The sequence below is a fragment of the Pseudorasbora parva genome, chromosome 13 (genome assembly GCF_024679245.1).
Source record: "Pseudorasbora parva isolate DD20220531a chromosome 13, ASM2467924v1, whole genome shotgun sequence".
NCBI lineage: Eukaryota > Metazoa > Chordata > Actinopteri > Cypriniformes > Gobionidae > Pseudorasbora > Pseudorasbora parva.
Window position 1 is genome coordinate 32,274,382 of NC_090184.1, and position 22,364 is coordinate 32,296,745.

General features: G+C 39.1%; 1 protein-coding gene across 1 annotated transcript in view; it reads left to right on the top strand.

The window, feature by feature from the left end:
- trabd2b (TraB domain containing 2B) overlaps window positions 1-22,364 on the top strand; it is a 62,468-nt gene that overhangs the window by 35,792 nt on the left and 4,312 nt on the right. The window contains exons 3-5 of the mRNA XM_067412710.1: window positions 7,912-8,058; window positions 12,725-12,899; window positions 22,106-22,196. Coding sequence (XP_067268811.1) covers window positions 7,912-8,058; window positions 12,725-12,899; window positions 22,106-22,196 — 413 coding nt within the window. The remainder of the gene's footprint in view (window positions 1-7,911; window positions 8,059-12,724; window positions 12,900-22,105; window positions 22,197-22,364) is intronic.

A 22,364-nucleotide genomic window follows, 5' to 3' on the forward strand; every position in this document is an offset into this window, starting at 1 on the left:
ACTTATTTTTTTACCCCATTTCTCATTATGTGTACACAAAACTGGTGGTTCAGTATGTACCTCGGTTTTGAAGTCATGGTTCAGTACAGCAGCTTTACAAAATTGCCTTTTATTTATTTTTATTAAACAGTGGTTTACTGAACAATTTGTGTCTATGCTTAAATTAATTGAAGTATAACTAAAAGTTTCTTAAAAATAATGCTGTAAACTATATAGGGATAATATTAAAGGTTAGCAACACAACCCAAACTATGAGCCTAAATTAATTTGCTACTTTAATTTTTTAGAATATTATCAACATTCAAATAACGCATTGTATGCAAACATGTAAACTTCACTCAAGGCAGTTTTTGCATTGACTACTAAATCTAATTATAAAATTATGTTGTTTTTTGTTGTTGCAATATAATCATTTATACACAGTGTCTGTCGTTTTCATAACAAATTTATTTCAAACATACATTAAAGGATCAAGACTCTAAAAGGTTAAGTAGAATATATGAATATATAGGCTAATATATTGCATATATTTAGCGAATAAGGTTCATTTCTCTAGCAAACAAACCAGCTATGAACTCTGAAGGACTTTTGAGGTAAATGTGATGCACTGTGACATTGCTTACAAGCTGTTTTATTGATGTCTTTCCACCGTTGAAACACTGATTGAACGATTACACCATGATACGTTACAGTAAGTTGTAATACATCAACAAACCTTTAGATGTTGATTCATGTTTATGATGATCACATTCACTCTTGCCCTGCCGCTTGAACTGACGCGCATATACAGTGATCTGTCATGTCACATTAAAGACCGTCAAAACAGCATTTATCGTTTGAATTTTATGATAAAATGGACAAAATACTTAATATGTTAGTTTGGGAACTCGGATTGAATTATGTTCTGCGCTTAAAACAAGCCTACTCTTTACTGTTAATGACTGCATTCGGTACCGTTTGGTACACACATGCACCGGTTCAGTAAGAAAATATGTATTGTTACATGCCTATAAGCAACACAAATGTTTTCAGACTTTAAAATAAGAAATTTTGCAGGATCATGTGACACTGAAGACTGGAGTAATGGCTGCTCAAAATTCTGATTTGCCATCAAAAAAATAAAATACAACAAATTACAATAATTACTACATTTAAAAAACATTCAAATGTGTATTTGAATTTGTAATATTATTTCACAATATTCCTGTTTTTACTGTATTTTTGATCAAATAAATGCAGCTTTGGTGAACATAAGAGACCACAAACTTTTGAATGGTGTAGTGTGTCATACGTCTCTGTTTATTTCAAAGGGTTTTATGATGCATGCACATCCATGGCACTTGACCTTCCATAACACCCACATCCAGAGATACACAGATCCCAATCTCGCCCCAGTCAGTAAGAAAACACAAGATTTGTATGTTAAACTGCAATGTCATTTAGAAAACCAATCCTGTCCTAACAGTGCTCCCCCTCGACAAGTCAAGCAAAACCTGCCCCCCACCCCCCCTCTCTCTCACACACACACACACACGGGTTAATAAATGTCCTAAAGCCCCATGTAGCTCAGCTCATCTCTACTGGCATGTTTATACAGAGCGGTGGGCTTTCAGGAGACTGAGTTTTATTTGACCTCTGACCTCTCTCAACAATGCTCCTCTCCTTCACTGTTTATCCATCCCTCCATTCCATCTTTCCCTCAGCTCCTAGAGACGGGCCTGAGCGTTTTCCTGTTTCTCAGTGGTGTACCCTTTCAGTTTCTTTATACGTTTCATACTCTCTTGTTCCACTTTTTTTCTCCTCACAGCACAGAAGCAGCTGGAGCGCTGAGCAACAGTTGATTATTTTCCTGCTCTTTCGTCTTGTTTCTCTTTTTTTGAAGGGAAAGAATGGCTGAAGACTCTGCTACTGGTGCTGCCAAGTCAAATGGCAGAGTTTGTTTTTGGACAAGTGCAAAATGAGAGAGAGAGAGAGAGAGAGAGAGAGAGGGTGTGAGAGAGAAAATAAAAGAGAGGAAAAGAGAAACTCTCTCCATGATCTTATTAAGCAGACACAGATGGCCAATGCAGGATGACAGCGGGTTCAAGACTGAGACTGACAGGATGGAGACGACTGCATGGAGAGATTAGACAGAGAGATGAAGAGATTTGTCTGGCAAGCCAGGAAGGAGAGGAAAACCAAACTACACCAATGTCCTACCAAACTTCTGTTGGCAGTAATTTATAGACTCCTGGACTACAGAAAAGACAAGACAAGGGAAGGGAAGCATGTCAAATTGGTATGCAAGGTAGTAACAAAGAAACCCTGGTCCAGAAAGTTATTCAAAGCATATGCTGCAAAGAGTCTGCTCTGTGTCTTTAAGGCAATGCATGAACCGTTTACCTCTCTAAATACTCACACAAACTAAATATTTTTCAGTCAAATGGAGACGGAAATCATAACTTGTTGATGTTTTTTTGCATCTGAATGTGAAAACGACATTAAAATCTCACCTTCTTTGATTCAGGATTGTGTCATTGGAAATTGAGTGTATGGAAGCTTGTTTCTGCCGGAAAATAAAAAAATTTAAAAGACAATTGCAACTTTTTATCTCACAAATATGAGTTTACATCTCTCAATTCTGGCTTTTTTTCTCAGAATTGAGGGACAAAGTTAGACGGGGTAAACCCAGCCTGATCTTCTGCGATTTCATTTCGCCCGACAGCTCAGTCTGGAAACCTTTACATTCATTTCCACTGCTTCTGTTACACTTTTGCGAGAACCAATCACAGACTGGTTTATCAACCTGGCGCACTATTAGTGGGTTTAACACGATGACGGATAGAGAAACATTCAGTCTTTGCCTACTGATCACGTCTCTTGTGGTGAAGGACTATGCAATTGCATACAGTTATTCAAATAATGCCAGCTGATCACGCCTCTTGTGCAGTAGAAAATACAGAGCAGGCTCCTCAGACCAATGTTCAGTTTTAAATTGAGCTTGGTCTGGTGATATCTCACAAATCTCACAACTGCGTTTAATAAAGTCAGAAGTGCAAGATATAAACTTGGAATTGTAAAAAAAAGCCTGAATTTCAAGTTTATATCTCACTATTCTGACTTTATAACATGCAATTTTGACTTTATACCACGCAAATCTGAGAAAAAAAGTATGAATTGTGAGATGATAAGAAACACTTACCTTTTTTTATTATTATTATGTGGCTGAAACAAGCTTCCATTATGCCTTTTAAACTTCAAATTAAAATGTAAGCAGAATTAAAGTTCTTATTGAATTCAACTTAGAATTTTAGGAAGTAAAATTAAATATATGCAAAGAAATTAATATAACTGTGTAATTTTTAATGGACTAATTGAGATTATAAAAGTTAATTAAATATTACAAAATAAATGGATTACAATTTTGATTTTTTTAATAAAGTGAATTAAAACAATGTGGTGGAAATAGTTTTTTTTAGTTCAAATTCACAGTCAAGTATTGAAAGCGACCAATTCTTACATCTGAATTTTCACAACCCTGCTGTGAAAAACATGTTCTGCTGAAAGATTAGAAACTAAACGTAATACCAAACATTATGCTTTGAGTTATTTCAAGCTAAATGCACTACATCTTTGTGACATATAAGGGGCAGTCAAGCGTGAGAACAAAAGTGCAGGGATAAATATGGCAAGAAAGAGAAGACCTCTAATTAATGAGCAATAAAGAGCAAGTGTCATCCACAAGATGTTGATTTGAAATGGTCAGCTGTGGCTGACTGCTGTTTTTCCTTTTCTGTTTGGATACTCTGAGCTGATTTTGGCTCGCACTGCCTACCATATGCACCTGTGCCCATCTGCTCTTTTCCCATAATGCCTCTGACCAATCTCTAAAAAAAAGATGAAATCACTTCCAGCTGTGGTGCACATGTGCTTGTAGCCAGCTATTATTTATTTTGCCATCCTCTCTTCCTCCATCCCTCATTTCTACCTCAGAATTTCCATAAACAACAATGAAGACAAGCGAGTCGAACAATTGAATGAAGAAAGAGACCCCCAAAAATGAAGGCGTCAGAGCGATAATGTCATGAGGTGTATGTTGTCGTGTAGAAGATCTAACCAGCTGAACTAAAAAAGAAGTCCGCTGGACCACTAACGTGAACAAGAAGTCAACCGCTTCCATAATCACCCGTGTCAATGAAATAGCATGTTTCTTTTTCCTCCTCTCATTTGGGAACATTACATGGGAATTAACATTCTTTTCTTTTGTTTCCCTCCCTCACTTGGTCTTTTTATTTATTTATTCTCTCCAAACCGCTAATGAAATTTTGGAATGCAATGCTTGGGAGAAGGTAAGACGTTCCAGAAGCAGGCTGGGTTCTCCAAACTTTTTTCTGTGTTTAATCATTCCATGAGACTCTAGCTCCGTTTACACCTATTATCTGTTTAGAGTGACGTTATCACCACTTTTTCTTTCAAATATACCTTTTAGATTCATTTATATCTACATCTTAACACTTGTATTCAGCATCATCTGGTTTTAAACTGACCTTCAAAACGGATGTAATAATCAGATGTAAACGTGGCCTCTCGCATGTGACGAATTACACAGAAGACTCCATCTGGGTAGATCGAACACCTACCACCCTGTGAAATCTCCATTACCAGAGAGAAAGTGCTGTGAAAATATGCTTTTGTTTAGCACAAGAAATGCTAAAGGGTGTTCACACTTCAACAAATGGAACATTCTCACACACTTTAGCCATCCTTCATCCCACATACGCACACACACAAAACATCAGGCCTTAATGTCGGCGCTCTCTTACACTCCGTCCATCAAATGAACAGCAGAGGAGCGCAGAATGATCCAATTCTCTTTCCTGGCTCGCTTTCGTCCACGCCGTCCCATCCTTTAATCCCTCTATCTATCACATCCCAGTTGTCCTTTCATCTCTCAATTTCTCACATGGAATATGCTTAAGGTTAAGGGAAACTCCTCATTTTTTGGCACCAGCACAAAAGCGAGGCAGATGGGTCAGACACCCCTCTCCTAATCTGAACGTGCCATGGCCGCTGCAGCAGCTGGCATCACTATAAAGCTCCCATGTGTGGGCACATACCCTGGCACACGGAGCCAGAGCACATCTGCACAGGAGGGCAACACCCGACATGACATGGCAACGTAAAAAATGAAGACAATAAAACAACACACGCTATATACTGAAATAAATGGTCGGCGATTACAAGGCCGGCAGGGGGTCGGCTCAAAGCACAGAGCGCTGGCTGGATGTGAAGTGCGATAGATGGAGTGCATTCGTGCTGTTCTGGTGCTGGTTTGATCGTGGTCCATTTTGGGATTACCGCACTGGCGGCGTGACAAAGATCTGCACAGCACTAGGCTGAAAATAGAATTGTTTAAAAAATGTTTAATAGATTAAATAGTATCCATAACCCCATACTGACATCGTGCCCAGGTTGGGAAAGATACTCAAACAACAGCGTCTTTATAGTTAAATAAACTTTATTTGAAATAAAGCTTAAATAGAATATAAATATATATTAGATGAAAAAAAGAAATATAGAAATATATAGAAATAAAAAATGTGAATATATATATAGAAATATTATAGTAATTTGTGGAATTACTAAAACAAACTAAAATGAAAATCTGAAGTAAATAAATATTTATAAATAAATAATAATACTTAAATAACAATGCTTAAAAAAGATATAGCTAGTTAAATGGTTAGTTCACCCAAAAATGAAATTAGGATTTCGACACAGAGGAAGACTTGCATTTTTTGCTCAGCCATATTTATTTGAACCCAAATACACAGGCGCACAAGGTAACGCGTCAGCAGCCTCACTGCGTGAACACAACAGACCCGGAAGAGAAGATAATGCTGAATAAAGTCATAGTTTTTGTTATTTTTGAACCAAAATTTATTTTCATTGCTTCAAAAAATTCTAACTAACCAACTTATGTCACATATGGACTACTTTGATGATGTTTTTATTCCCTTTCTGGACATGGACAGTTCCTTGTAGCCCAAAAAAATCAAGTGAGGAATCTTGGTGTGATTTTGGAGTCAGACCTGAGTTTCAGTTATGTCAAAGCAATAAATATATCAGCATACTATCAAAAATATCACAAGAATTAGATGCTTTGTGTCCAGACGAGACTTCATGAAACTCATTCATGCTTTCATCACCAGCAGGGTGGACTATTGTGGTGGTCTTCTCACCAGCCTTCCCAAAAAGACCATGAACACACCAGTTACACTGTCTTCCAGTTACATTTAGAATTTGATTTTAAAGTACTGTTACTTGTTTTTAAATCACTCAATGGCCTAGGACCTCAATACATTGCAGATATGCTGAATAAATATAAGATCTCAGATCACCAGGATCAAGTCATTTAGAAATACCTATTACCAAGGGTTTTAGCTATTATGCCAGCCTCAATTAGAACCAGCTTCCTAAACAGATCAGATGTGCTCCAACAGTTTTTATTTTTGGTTACAATTGTATTAATTTTTGGTTAGTGCTGTCTGGTTGGGAGTGTTGGGAAGTGAGACGGTGCACACCCAGACATGAGTGTGGAAGGTCAGGAGGTCACTATGAAGTCTGGTTGCTACTAGTGTCCCACAAACCAAAAATCTTTGACTGTTTTGTTCAGACAGGGGAGCTCTGAAATTAGTATCTATATTTTAATACATTTTCTATGTAAAGCACTTTAAATTACAATCGTGTATGAAATGTGCTATATAAATAAACTTGTCTGGCCTTACTTTATACAAAAAACAATTAAGCAGAGAATGTAGATTTTACACTATGGGGAAAAGTATCTTAAGTATCTCTTATCTTTTAAGTATCTTAAAAGTATCTGATACTCATGAATGTTTTTTCCCCATAAGTATCATTTTAATTTTTGTGTGCAATCACCCAAAAAAAAAACAAAAAAACTTAAAAATAGGTAAGAAAACATGGCCATATGTTGTTAAAAAAATCATAATGTGGCAGAGAGAGAGGACTAGTGAGCCGAACAGCATTTCCCGTGCTAAATAGAACAGCATAGACTCATTTCTAACCTTTCTGCATGAGGCAGGAACTAAATCTTCTGTAGCCTTTAAGCTAGTACATAAATCAATCAGCATCACTGCTTTCATTGACCATTTTCATTACTGTATTTCTGTCACAAAAGCTCACAAACACACCCTCTCTGTAAATCTCCAAGGCAATTAGTGTGACGGGATCCAGCCAGAATAGAGAGGTGTAATCAAGTACACAAATCAACTGACCACACATGATTGGGTATGAACGTGTTAGCCAGCAGAATGCACGGCAGTGTGAAATTCGATCTACCGTTCTATTCAAAATAACAGAAAAACTACCCCCTCCCATCTCTAACGGGCTGTGCTGTCAAAACACTTAACTTTGATTGACAGCCAGAGGTTGAGTGAGTCAGCCAATCAGGCATGGTGTGAGAGTGGAGAGGGCGGGAGTGTAAAGTTTAACCCCAGGAGCCTGGGACAGCTGTAGTGTCACTGTGGTCTGTGGCTGTTGCACACCATAAATTCTCTCTAAAGAGAGTTTACTTTTTATTTTAATGGGGGCTGTAAATTTACGACCCTTGGACCCTGGAGATAGAGCAATTTTTAAAGGAGCACTCCCTGTCTTTTTTGTTTTTCTAACATACCTGTTTCTCTAGAAACTGCCTGCTTTGTACAACATATTTGTATATGGCAGTATGTTGGCGTAATATTTGGGGAACCTCCAAAAGGAATTCATATGGCTATATTTATAGTGTGCGAAAATATATTAAGAGTGCTTTGTGACTTTATATTGTGTGTGAGGGAGTGAAAATGACTAAACTTGTGTATTTTATGTGTTCAAAATGACAAACTGACCCTCTCTCTGTGTGTGTGTCTGCAGGTGTTGTTTGCTTTGAACCAGACTTTACTACAGCATGAAAGTTTGCGTGCAGGCATTTTGCAGGGCTCCTTCACTACTGAGGACCTCATCACACACTACAACTGTGGAGACCTCAACTCTATAATTTTCAATCATGACACATCACAGGTACACACACACACACACACCTGTTCTATATCATGTGAGTATGTGTAACAGCATGTATGTGATGTATTGAAGTCATCATGAGCTTAAAGTTTCAGCAGCAACAGGTTCTTTCTGATGGATGGGCTATAATTCTCCACTTCACACTGCACACTAAGAGATTAAAGCAACGCCACACACACATAGTGAGAGAGAACGAACATTTCAGGAAAAATGTGAAGGAGCAGTTGGAGGAAGGAGGGAGGGAATTTCTCTCTGTTGTTCCATATTTCCTGCAAAGATCAGACGCAGAGCAGCTAATGGCTTTACTATCTGATAAGGTATCTGTGCTCTCCCTTTCACTGCTTTATGTCTCTCAGCTTCATTCTCTCTCTCTATTTCGGTTTCTCTATGCGGAAATTGTGCAATACGACTTAGAGATTGAGTTGTGTTTTCTTCTTGAGTCTCTTCATTACAGACAGAAAGCCAAACTGCGTTCAAGGATAATGTGTATAAACTTATTAAATATCAGGTTCCCCCTTTTTACTGAATTTCAATGACTTTTCCGTAACATTTCCTGTAATTTTTAATAGTATTTTGATTGAATGATTCATTGAAACAAAAAATTCAAAAGAACAGTTCACTCACAAATTAAATATTTGACTATATTTAGTCAGCCACCAATTGTGCAAGTTCTCCCACTTAAAAAGATGAGAGAGGCCTGTAATTTTCATCATAGGTGTCACTTGAGAGACTATGAGAGACAGAATGAGAAAAAAAATCCAGAAAATCACATTGTCTGATTTTTAAAGAATTTATTTGCAAATTATGGTGGAAAATAAGTATTTGGTCAATAACAAAAAGTTAATCTCAATACTTTTTTATATACCCTTTGTTGGCAATGACAGAGGTCAAACATTTTCTGTAAGTCTCCACAAGGCTTTTACACACTGTTGCTGGTACTTTGGCCCATTCCTCCATGCATATATCCTCTAGAGGAGTGATGTTTTGAGGCTGTCGTTGGGCAACACAGATTTTAAACTCCCTCCAAAGATTTTCTGCGGGGTTGAGATCTGGAAATGCTTCTTACCAAGCCACTTCTTTGTTGCCCGGTCAGGGTATTGGGATCATTGTCATGCTGAAAGACCCAGCTTCATCTTCAATGCCCTTGCTGATTGAAGGAGGTTTTTACTCAATATCTCACGATAAATTGCCCCATTCATTCTTTCCTTTATACGGATCAGTCGTCCTGGTCCCTTTGCAGAAAAAAAGCCCCAAAGCATGATGTTTCCACCCCCATGCTTCATAGTAGGTATAGTGCAACTCAGCATTCGTTCTCCTCCAAACACGACAAGTTGAGTTTTTACCAAAAAGTTATATTTTGGTTTTATCTGACTTGTATGATTCATTCACTAGGTCCTCCCGTGTGGTTCTGGGATTTTTGCTCACCGCTCGTGTGATCATTTTGACCACATGGGGTGAGATCTTGCCTGGAGCCCCAGATCGAGGGAGATTATCAGTCGTCTTGTATGTCTTCCATTTTCTAATAATTGCATCCACAGTTGATTTCTTCACACCAAGCTGCTTATCAGATTCAGTCTTCCCAGCCTGGTGCAGGTCCACAATTTTGTTTCTGGTGTTCTTTGACAGCGCTTTGGTCTCGGCCGTAGTGGAAATTGGAGTCTGATTGTTTGAGGTTGTGGACAGGTGTCTTTTATACTGATAACGAGTTCAAACAGGTGCCATTTATACATGCAACGAGTGGAGGACAGAGAAGCCTCTTAAAGAAGAAGTTACAGGTCTGTGAGAGCCAAAAATCTTGCTTTTTTTTGTAGGTGACCAAATATGTATTTTCCACCATAATTTGCAGGTAAATTCTTTAAAAATCAGACATTGTGATTTTCTGGATTTTTTTCCTAATCCTGTCTCTCACACACTCACCTAAAGGATTATTGATAACACCATACTAATACTATGTTTGACCCCCTTTGCCTTCAGAACTGCCTTCTACGTGGCATTGATTCAACAAGGTGCTGAAAGCATTCTTTAGAAATGTTGGCCATTATTGATAGGATAGCATCTTGCAGTTGATGGAGATTTGTGGGCTGCACATCCAGGGCACGAAGCTCCCGTTCCACTACATCCCAAAAATGCTCTGTTGGGTTTAGATCTGGTGACTGTGGGGGCCATTTTAGTACAGTGAACTCATTGTCATGTTCAAGAAACCAATTTGAAATTATTCGAGCTTTGTGACATGGAGCATTATCCTGCTGGAAGTAGCCATCAGAGGATGGGTACATGGTGGTCATAAAGGGATGGACATGGTCAGAAACAATGCTCAGGTAGGCCGTGGCATTTAAATGATGCCCAATTGGCACTAAGGGGCCTAAAGTGTGCCAAATAAACATCCTCCACACCATTACACCACCACCACCAGCCTGCACAGTGGTCCCATTCTGTTTATGCCAAAATCTGACTCTCTACCATCTGAATGTCTCAACAGAAATCGAGACTCATCAGACCAGGCAACATATATATATATATATATATATATATATATATATATATATATATATATATATATATATATATATATATATATGCATTACATACATAGGGCCTACATATACTGACTTTTTCCTGCACACCTTCAGGGATCTAGTGGAGTCCCCTTGATGGGTGAGGGCTGTTTTGGCAGCAAAAGGGGGACCTATATTAGGAGACATTGAAGGTTTTCTAAACTGCGTCTTATAGGAGAGGAGGAGGGGAGAGTAAGAGGGCATTACGGGAAAGTCTTCAGTAAAAGTGGTTTGGATCCTTACAGTGGTACAGCAGTTCATCTATCAGTGTCTGAATACAAACACAGACACACACACACACAGTGGAGCTAAACGTATTTCTTTCTACACTGCCGCACTTCAGTCCTTTAGTGCAGAGCTCAGGCAGGAATCTCTCAGATAAACACACATGCACAGCCATATTTACCATCTCAGCCTCCCAATTTCCAATCTGTTCTCTCATTAGAGGGGCGAATGGATAAATACACACACACACATACATAGTATTTAGACGTTCCAGAGCTCTGGATTCTAACAAGAGGCCACCTCACGGTTTCCCTTTTAAGTCTCTCTCGCTTCCTTCATCCCTGAACCATTATCCATTAACCCCCCCATTTCTGGTGTATGTATAGCCAGTCAAGACATGGGAAACGTTGTGTTTCCGACCATCAATTAGAGTGAAAGGTCCAGAATTAAGCTGCATAACCATATATATTTCCCTAATGTTCTTTTCCAAAGATCTAAAGATGGGTTCCAAACATATAGAAATGCAATTGTGACTTAAAATAAGTACAAAATGCTGTGGCAAGGCTTTTAAAAAGGGCAAAGAAATATGATAATGCTACCCAATATTATCCTTTATACAATGGCTACCATTTCAGCTTATAATAAGGTTTAAAATTGTATTATTCAATTATAAATCTTTACATAACAAGGCCCCATCATATCTTGAAAATGTACTGCTTCCATATAATCCTAAAAGAACATTTTGTTCAGAAAACCAAAACCTCCTCGCAGTGCTTTGGTTGTTGTTAATAGTGCTATAGAAAGATAGAAAGTTAAAATTGTGACTATGTATGACATTTGTGACATTCACATAATTAAGCCTCTTTATCTCATAATTGTGACTTTCTAACTCATACGATGTACAAAAAGTATAACATTTAGCCTAATTTAAACTGTCTCACAATTATCTTTATTTATTTTTAACTCTGAGGCAGCAACTGGCTGCCATAAAATCGTTTGTATAGACTACTACCAAGGAAGATATCATTTTTTTTTGCTATCACAAACCATAAAATCGAGACATAGACTCAGCAAAAACATTTGCTGTGGTGTAGTATGTTTTTTATAGTATGTACACAAAAAGTGATGGTCTAGACAATTTTCCACACGTTTTTCTAACATGGTCATAATGCATTTGATGTAAACAGGCCTTAAAGACTCTTAAGAAATTATACAGAAAAATATTAATTGCGACTTTAAAGCGCTATGGAGTTTAAAAATCTCACTTAGAAAACCTCATTTACAAACAGCATTGAAGAGAAAAAATAGGAGACTACTTTTTACCATAAAAGCTAAGCTTTTCAAACTACTATTGTTATCATTTATTATGATTTTGATTTACCTTAGTTTATGACAGAAATGTTATAGTTTCATTCTAAATCTAAAAGTGGGAATCCATTAGATTTTTTATTCCATAAAAAAAATGGACAAAATATCATTTTAAATCAGAAATACGTCACGCCATTGGGGAAAACTAATTTATGGTGACTTGGAAAAAGGCGTCTTCATTGTCTTTCCCCAATCCGCCTTTTCTTTTTCTTTTTCTTTTCTCTTCCTTCTTTGAAGTCTACTTTCCCTTTTCACCTTGCATCTCTTCAGTCCATCCCTCTTAATAGCAGACTGTGTAGAGAGATCCGGCCAGCAGTTGAAAGCTTTACACTTTACCCTGCAGCAAATCAATCAGTGCATATGGAGTCCAAGACAGTAAAACAGCATTTGTAAGTGTGTGACAGTCACGTTCCACAAAGTGGCATAATCTTCTTAGCTGCCCAGTTTCTCACTCATACACAGACTAAGATTCATGCCAGGTCTTTAGTAACACCTCACTCTCTCTCTTTCTCTCTCAGCTTCCGCATTTCATCAACAGTTCCCTGCCAGCTCACGAGCGCTTGACAGCGCAGCAGATTGACAGTTACCTGCGGCAGGAGCTCATTTACAAACGCAACGAGCGAATGGCCCGTCGTGTCTCCACCCTCCTTCAGAGAAGCCCCACCCAAAGCTTCTTTTTTGCTTTTGGAGCTGGTGAGTCATGCAAAACGTATAACCATCACACACATACACACTCCTAACAGCATGAAGATGAGGTCAGTTGACACTGACTAGGAATAGGTCCAGCTCCACATACAAAACAAACGCACACATCCACACAAACACACACACACACACACACACACACACACACACACACACACACACACACACACACACACACACGTCGTGTTTCCATGTTTTATGGGGACTTTCCATAGGCATAATGGATTTCATACAGTACAAACTGTACATCCTATCCCCTTACACTGCCCCTACCCCTAAACCTACCCATCACAGGAGACATTCTGCATTTTTACTTTCTCAAAAAAACTCCTTCTGTGCGATTTATAAGATGGTTTCCTCATGGGGACCTAAAAATGTCCCCACAAGGATAAGGATTTCGGATATTGCCATCTTTGGTTATTGCCAACGTGGGGATTACCAGGTCACACACACACACACACACACACACACAGACACACACACACACACACACACACACACACACACACACACACACACACACACACACACACACACACACACACACTCCCCCAGATGGCAATAAAACTAAACGGCCTTCTGAACTTTTCCCACAACTGAGAACACATCACTTACATTCCTATTCTGTGTGCACCTGTGTGTGATTCTTTGTCAGTTTGACAAATGCTTACCTAACAAAATGCATTCTTTCCATGCAAATTATGAATTATGAAATTTGGAATCATCAAAGAGTATATAGTGAACGTTTGGGTGTGCATTATGCTAATTACTAACTCTCGACATGCTTTAGAATAATCTGGATTCATTAGAATGAGAATAGAAAGGCATGCGTGTACACACCTGTTCTTAATCTAGTAAAAAAAATTGAGCAATAACGTTTTGTACACACGTAACTAAGAACACTTGAATGCATTTAACAGTGAATGAGACCCGGTGAGAGGACTGACAGCTACTCTCATCTGTGAGAGCGAGAGTGAGAGCGTTTTGTTTTAATTTGCATTCCAATCTAATGCTCTGCATCAAGTTCTGAGCGATAACTGTGGTGTGTGTATGAGCACACGTTTATGCTTGTGTGATGTTCATTAGCACTGATGGGGTTTTCTACTGGACAAGCGTGTGTGTGAGAACCTGTGTCAATTTGTAAGTAGAATATAACATGATGCCCTGTCGTTGTTTTTTACAGTAAGCTCAAAATCAGTAGAAGGACTGTGATAAATATATCTTGTCCGTACTTTGTGTACAAACACATTAATAGTTGGGCAACTGCGATGTTAGTTTGTCTGTCTGTCTGTCCCTGGTGTGCACGTCCTTTCTTGAACTGTCTTTACTCAGAGCTCCATTTCACACAGAACCTAGTCAGAAGTACTGACAGAAAGCAAAAATAGCAGCTGTAAACCTGGGCTTGGAGGGTTCTACAGTTACAGTGCTCCACAAGTTTCTATACGGGTGATTAAACTACACATTGTACTGGTAAAAAGTGGTTAAACAGGCCATCCATCTTTGCTCCACAGCAAACCTGCCACCCTTGCTTTGTAGACTTTCCAATAGCATGCTTTGATTCAACAGGAAGCCCCTATTGCACATGCTAGAAGGCTCTTTTGGAAAATCACACACATGTGCACTCACACAAACTCCAAACCCTGACTCTTAAAAAAGGACGCCAAAGCATTTTTCAGATGAAAATCCGAAAAATCAACCTTAGCTCTACCGGACACATTCCGTTTCATGAAGGAATCATTCATTAGAATTGCATATGTTCAAAGAATCAACTGGCACAATTTACAAAACGAAATGGTTTGTTTATGATAGGACTCAGTTCAGTTTTTCAGTCACTGTCAATGTGACTCCTGCAGCGTTTTGGGCTGTGAGACTCCCTCAGCGGCTAAATCACATATTGAACACACACGTTCAGTTTTTAATTGTAGTGTCTGTTCTCTAACTGAACTGATTTTATGTAAATGAATGCGGTCGCGGTGGGAAAGTGATCAGTGATTCATCTAGTAGGTGGCTTTGCGAGTGGCCTCGTAGGGCAGCAAAGCATTCTGGGAATTGCTGTCTTTCATCCCCATGAGACAAAAATACGTTTTCTGTCTTTTCTCAGTCTAGAAAGCACTAAATTAAAAAATAATTTCACATTTCTACTACATTAATGACCCAGTTTAAATACAGATTCATCTTCCCAGCGCTGAAGTACTCCTTTAAAACATTGTGATACAGTCACGGTGATTAGCAGCTCATTGGAGGGGAAGATTATTAACAACTAATATATAACGACTTGTGTGAAGAATGACTTTCATAATACTCTTATAGTGGTTTTGTACTCTTTTTGAAGATTAAAAGCTTTAGTCACCATTCATTGTAACTGCATGAAAAACAAACAGCACATTCTTACAGTTGCGATGTAACAGAAGTAGCGTCACATCTTTTCGTACACTTTGTGACATACTGTACATACAGGTAAAGCAGATTATATTTAAGTTTAAAAACGTGTTGAAAATAGACAAGGGTGAATTTCTATTTCATGCCTTTTTGGGGTGAACTATTATTTTAAATTCCTGTGGTAGAAGTTACTGCTCCCTACTGGGTTGGAGTAGTAGAACACATAGATTTAAACCAAGGCTTTTCTAAAATTCAGTTTTTCATTAGAAAAGTTATTCTCTTTCATCAGTTTTGCTTTCTTCTTTTGTGAGTGTGACCTTGTGAGAAGGGCAGCAAAGTTACATAACAGGTCATATGATAAGCGGGAACACGCCACCATGGCACATCTGTTTATGGTACAGATCACAGACTCAAATATCTTAGTATTTCACATCCACTAGAAATCTATTAACAAACCGTTGACAAACCTTGATATAAGCCTTATGTCAAGGCAATGCTATACGATGATAAACATTGTATATACTAATAAAAATAATTTTGCTTCCCTCAAATATATTCACTTACATGCTAATTAGCCATTTGCTGAACAAGTAGAGTGTGTGTGTGTGTGGCGTTTCAGCAGGTTCTCATTTGCCTGGTTCCTCAGTGCTGTGTGGAGTTTCGTGCTCTTATTGAAAACATCCCTAGGAATTTCCTGCAATGGCCACAGCCCAGGCACCACTTTCTTCTTTAATACACACGCTACATGTGATAGGGAGCATTTGCCTACGCATTAATGGCCTAAGATATGCTTTGCTGTTGATTTTATATGCATACGACACTAATAAATGACTTCATATCATAGGCGCTAAAGCACTAATGCAGTCAGTTCCAGTAAGCACACAGGACACTGTTTATGTCTTACTGTGTTTGTATGAATGTGATCACTCATCCGTGTGTTTGTGTGCTGAGGAGCTCTCAGCACATGTGTTTTTCAGTTGTTTGTGGTGGTCAGTGTATTGTCATTCCTTACAGAAGTGCTCAAAAATGATTGCTTCAAAGGGCCCTTCGACACGAACATTTTATTGTGGCATTAGTCAGTGAAAAAAAGTAACATGCTCAGTGGTTTGAGAAGAGGATGTTAAAGGACCTTATTCCATGCAAACTTTGTGAATGGAATACAACAGGCATCGTCACAGTTGTTTGATAAAGCAATATGTAGCATTTAAAAGCCCAGTTCATTTTAGTAAAAGTTCATTCTGATGGTTTGTTTAAATTAAGAACTTTCGTGGTTTCTTTTGAGCTGAACTGAGAAGCAAAAAAGCATCCTGACAGTAACTAAATTACTTTAAATTAATAGCTTATAAAAGGGATTTTTAAAAATGTCTTCCACCATATGGCATCACAATAATTACTGCAATTGGTCTTCTCATTGTTAAGAAATTTTATATAATAGAAGATGAATCTTATGGGCGCTCAAAAGGCAAGCGGGAAATGTTTTGTCTAAGTCATTAAATGGTTACACAATAAAAAAGCTCAACTATTAAATGGCAATCAAAACGAATAGCTTTTGGGACCCTGGACAAAACAGTCTGTTTGTCTTGAGCTGCGGTGTCGTGTTGGACCGCATCGCTGAGGACATTTGTGCTAAAGTGATTCTCAGTGCTAATTTGATCTGCAGAGCTCATTATCAGACCCGGCCGTTACATGCTTCATTAGCTACTAAAACAACTGATCTGGGCGTTAATGGAATTAAAGCTCACATTACAGATGATCTCTCTTCACCCACACACTGGTTTACTGTGACGCACTTACACAGATGCTTCTGCCTACACGTGATTTGATCCAACACACACACACACACACACACAGACACACACACACACACACACACACGGATGCACTCAAAGACTATGTCTGTGATTTATTATGCAAATTAAAAAAGCTGCTTTGTGTCCCTTTACAACAGAAAAAAGAAAATGTAGTGTGTGAAAGATATAGTATATAATATGCGCTACATCAGCTGTATTCATTTGTTTCACACACACACACACACACACACACACACACACACACACACACACACACACACACACACACACACACACACACACACACACACACACACACACACACACACACACACACACGCACACACACACACACACACACACACACACACACACACACACACACACACATTTGTGCACTACCTTGTCAGTACATATGTTACATGTGTATTTATGTGCAAGAAAAGCTTTTCTCTTTAATCATGCCCCATGCTTCACAAACCAACTTCAGCATTCCAAGAAAAGTGTAGAGACCCCAGCTGTCAGAAACTAAAACAAACTGTAGGGGCAATTTCCCCTAAATGCTTTAACCCCTGTGAGCTTTGACTGTTAATGTGCTCTTGCTCTCCCTGTTTTTGTCTCTTTCTTACTTTTTCACATTTCCCCAACTGTGAAAATGTACACATCCATTGGACTGACTTTCTCTCTTTCTTTGGTAAATATGCCTGCCCGCCACCCCACAGTCACTGTAAGAGAAATGTAAATATTTAAAGCCATAAAGGAAACCGTTTCAATGTTTCTGCATCAAACCCTTGAACCCCAAACAGACCTTAAAGCAGTTCAGTCCAGTCCCCAAACCCCTACAGGCCCAACGGCAGCGCCACAGAGAGAGTCTCCTCATTACTGAGTCCACCAGAGGAGTCCCTTTGGACAGGTAAAAGAGAGAAGCACCCCCTTAATTCTGACTAATCTCGCTGTTTAGATCCCAGGGATGGCCCGAAGGCTGGAATTTCCTGATCTTTAGAGATTTATAGGAGGTGTGAGAGCTGCTCTCCTCGCTGATCTGTGGTCATATACTCTCGTGCACACTCAGGGCGGCGCAGAGGTTTTGTTGACTCAGAGACCATGTTGAGATTTATAGATTTCCTGCTGCTGTAAAAACTAGCAGAGTGTATGTGTGTATGGATTAGACAGAGCTGTGCTGCTTTACAGGTCAGTAGTTTGCAGGGTAATCACAGGGGATTGACCGCATAATAGAAAAAACGAATGACTCAGAGTTGGAGACTTCCCATGAGCATCCTCTGACACATACACAGCCACAGATACACACATGCTCATAATAATGGACAGCAAGTAGAGAGAAAAAACAGGACAAAAGTAGTACTATGATCAAAGACAACAGCAGCCTGGAGGCCGATAATGCCTTTCAATCTCATCACAGGTCTCAATACATGCTTTATTCTCTCTTTCTACTGTTCCTCTCTCTCCAAGAAAGTTAAACAGACAAACATATACCAATAGTGTTTGATTACTAGTGAAGATGTTACAGCAGATAACAGGATAACAAATAACAGATAAAAATAAAACATTTGATGAAAAAGTTGAAATGATAATTATAATAAGTGTTTATAATTCATATTATTATGATTATTATTTAAAACAATTATTCATACTGTTGAGGAATATGTCAATAAAAGTAACACTGCAATGTACGTGTTAATGCACTAACAATGCTTTTAGAAGAAATATGAAGTAAAATTAAAAAATAAAAAATAAAAAAAATTATGTAAATATTTAAAAGTATGTTCAATCATAAATTGAATGCCTGAATTGTAACTCAACTGGTTTGCTTTAACATATTAATGACATATAAAATAATTTGCTATTTTAGAGGGAGTAAAATTAAAGCTGCAGTCCGTAACTTGTTTTGGTTAAGTACACAACAAGCCAGTTTTCTAAACGATCTCCTTATCTTAGCCCCATCCACAACAGTATTATTATATTAATGTGTTATCATTTCAGTGGTATGGTAGATTTCTACAGGAAATTCTAGCATGTCTTGCGTCATTATGTCATGTCTGTATACATAAGAAAGGAGTCCAGCTAGTAGGCTATCGCATTTGAGGAGCAGATCTTATGTTCTGCAGCAGATCATTTATAGCCGTTTCTCACAGCAGCTGGAATAATTAAACGTATTATTTCGATGGCGGATTGTAATCCAGAAAGGCCAAAATGACATCAATGACAACTGGAGTTTCACCCAGGCTCAATAGCAAAAGAATAGACTGTACAGACATTGAAATCTACAGGTAATACTAATAAACACTTAATACGCATAGTCACACAATGCTAAGGCTGTTAACGTGAACAGTTTGAAATTATATATGAACAATCGGTAGATTTAATCACAGTTAGAGCAATTTATTGTAATGTTTGTTCACAAAGGGGGCAGACATGTTGCTTGGTTGGTGCAGACATGGTTGGGGCAGACATGTTGCTTGCTTGTTCAGATGACATTTTCCGATGAAAATTCTTATTTAGGTTACTGCAAAGACATAGAATCTGTGATTATGAAGTACAGTTCTACACACCGATGTAGTGACTGACAGCAAGCTTAAAAACATTAGATTCATCCACGCTGAGGTGCCACCGATCCACAACTTACAAATGATAACTCCACAAATGACTGGAATTGCAGGTTTCAAACAGAGATGGTGACACAGAGGCACAGAAACGTATGGACTGCAGCTTTAATTATAAAAAAAATTGACAAAAATGACAAAAACTATATTAAATACATTTAAATGGACAATAGCTATGATTAAACAAAAAATCCTGCTGTGTAAAACACTGCTCACAAGTCTAAAATATTGGCTGAATGGCTCTGTGTGTGTGTGTGTGTGTGTGTGTGTGTGTGTGTGTGTGTGTGTGTGTGTGTGTGTGTGTGTGTGTGTGTGTGTGTGTGTGTGTGTGTGTGTGTGTGTGTGTGTGTGTGTGTGTGTGTGTGTGTGTGTGTTTGTGTGTGTGTGTGTGTGTGTGTGTAATGTATAATGTATCATAAAGGTGCTGACATGCCTGGACACCACCCAAAATACTCAAACCAACCCCTGAACCATTCACAGTACATCTTTAGAGTACGAAGAAGGGGTGAGAGGAGAGGGGGTTCATAAAATGTATAAATGCACCAAAGAATTCCAGCTAAAACGTGATTGAGAACCCTAATTACCCAGAGAGAAAAATGAGAACAAGTCTGATGAAAGTCAGAGAGAGAGAAAGCTCAGAGCTTAAGCATTACAGTAAAAGCCAGGCCGTAAGGACATTAGTTAAACATTTACATTTATTAATATGCCAGAAACTGTAAAGCAGTGAATTCAATGCATTCATGCTCCCTAGGAATCAAACCCATAGCCACAAAATTGCTCCCGCCATGCTTTACCAACTAAACTATGGGTTAAAAAACAAACTCTAAACACCACATGTGCTCTATTCTGACTGAATAAGAGGGAATAAACTGACAGTCACTGCACCTGTCTCCTTCTCTGAGAAAGGGATGATTTGGACGAAGGCTTTGAGCATAACTGCTGCGGAAAGCCAAGAGCTTTTGCTGAAGCTCAAATGGATTTGTTTAAGGCCTGCACGTGTTTTCAGGATTTCTTAACAGCAGTTTGCTTTTGGTAATCAGAATATACTAACTGCGGTCACAAAATAAACACCACAAATATACATAATGAATTGTATCGGCCTTTGGAGAGCTGAAGCTCCTGTAGCAGTTCAAGTCTGTGTGTATGGCGCACGAGTTTGTTTGTTTGTTTCTGGGTGTGTATATTTATTTATCGTGTGCCAGTGTTTTGGGTGTGGGTGCCTACGGAGAAAGCAAGAGATTAGTTCAGGCTGATTTGTTTTGTAGCATGCATCTGCCTCCTTGCATTAATTAAAGGAGAGCATTTCTAAAAGACCTCCGTATGCGGCCTACATAAGTTCCCAACAAAGAAAAACCTCACCAATTTGGTAGCCAGGTGACCACCCGCACCTCACCACAGCCTGAAACTTAATCTAACTACTTCCTCTAGTAACCAAACACTTCTCGAGTAACTACTTCCTCCAGTAGCCAAACGTCTGTAAGAACGCTCTGTCCAGCTGGGTTATTTATGTGGCTGAAACCCCTGGAAATAAATACAGCACATGAAATGAACCGCTCGACTTTACATGCAGTATATAAATAGAGGCATGGCTGTTTTGCTCGAAATTTCCCATAAAAGATCATTCTATATGAGTTTAATGTGGACATTAATCAGAGTATGTGAGTGCGATAGCTTGCTGACCATGCTGCCGAGTCATTGAACCTCCCTGAGTTAGCACTGGGAAGGGAGACGAGGTGAGGAAGACAACGGGACCAGCCTCAATGGGCCGCCTGTTCCTTCCCACCATGCCGAAGGGTGTAGAGGCATAATCTGGCCGTCTGATCTGACCGACGCTCAGCGGTAGCCTCTTCACGCTCCGTGCCAGTCGCCCCAGCAGCCTTTGAACTAGGCGGCCAAGAAAGCGCCGCGGACCCCATCGCTCCCCCTCCCCGTCTTCACGAGTGATCAGCAAAATAATGATGATAAAGAAGCATGAAAAGAGACAGCCTTGAAGATTTTCAGCGTGCCGGTAATAAGCTCACGGAGCATGCTGAGGCGGTGAGGTCAGGCTGTATTAGCGCTTATTGCTGGGTTGAGTGACACACGGTATTATCGGCTACGCGGACAAGTGAAACAGCTTTCATCAGCGTGGCGCTGGAGCGCGTGCGTTTGATGTCTCAAGAGTGAAGGAATTATGAGTGTATTATATGTGAGAGTCGAGGCGGAGAGACAGTAGCACTGGGGGCATTTTATATGGCCTCGTTCTTGAAGGAACAAGTGCATCTCAAGATCAAGAACAAGAGAGACTGAGGGTTCTTGAGACAGTGTCCGCCCATGACTATATATACTTATCTGCTTTCTCTTAATATTTGCACATGCCCACCTGAAACCTATCCCCATCATCATTGTTTCCTGTGTGCTACAGGTCATTTCCTGGGAAATCATAGTGTACTGGACATTCTGCGGCAGGAGGGCTATAAGGTGGAGCATACACCAGCGCAAGAGCCCATCACACAGTGAGTACAGACACATACAAACACTTCAATTTGGCAATTTAAGTGTTCTATCACCCAGGGCCACAATTTTAAAATAATCAAAATAATCTACCCATCCATCCATCCATCCATCCATCCATCCATCCATCCATCCATCCATCCGGCTTTTTCTAAAGAACTTTCAAAAGT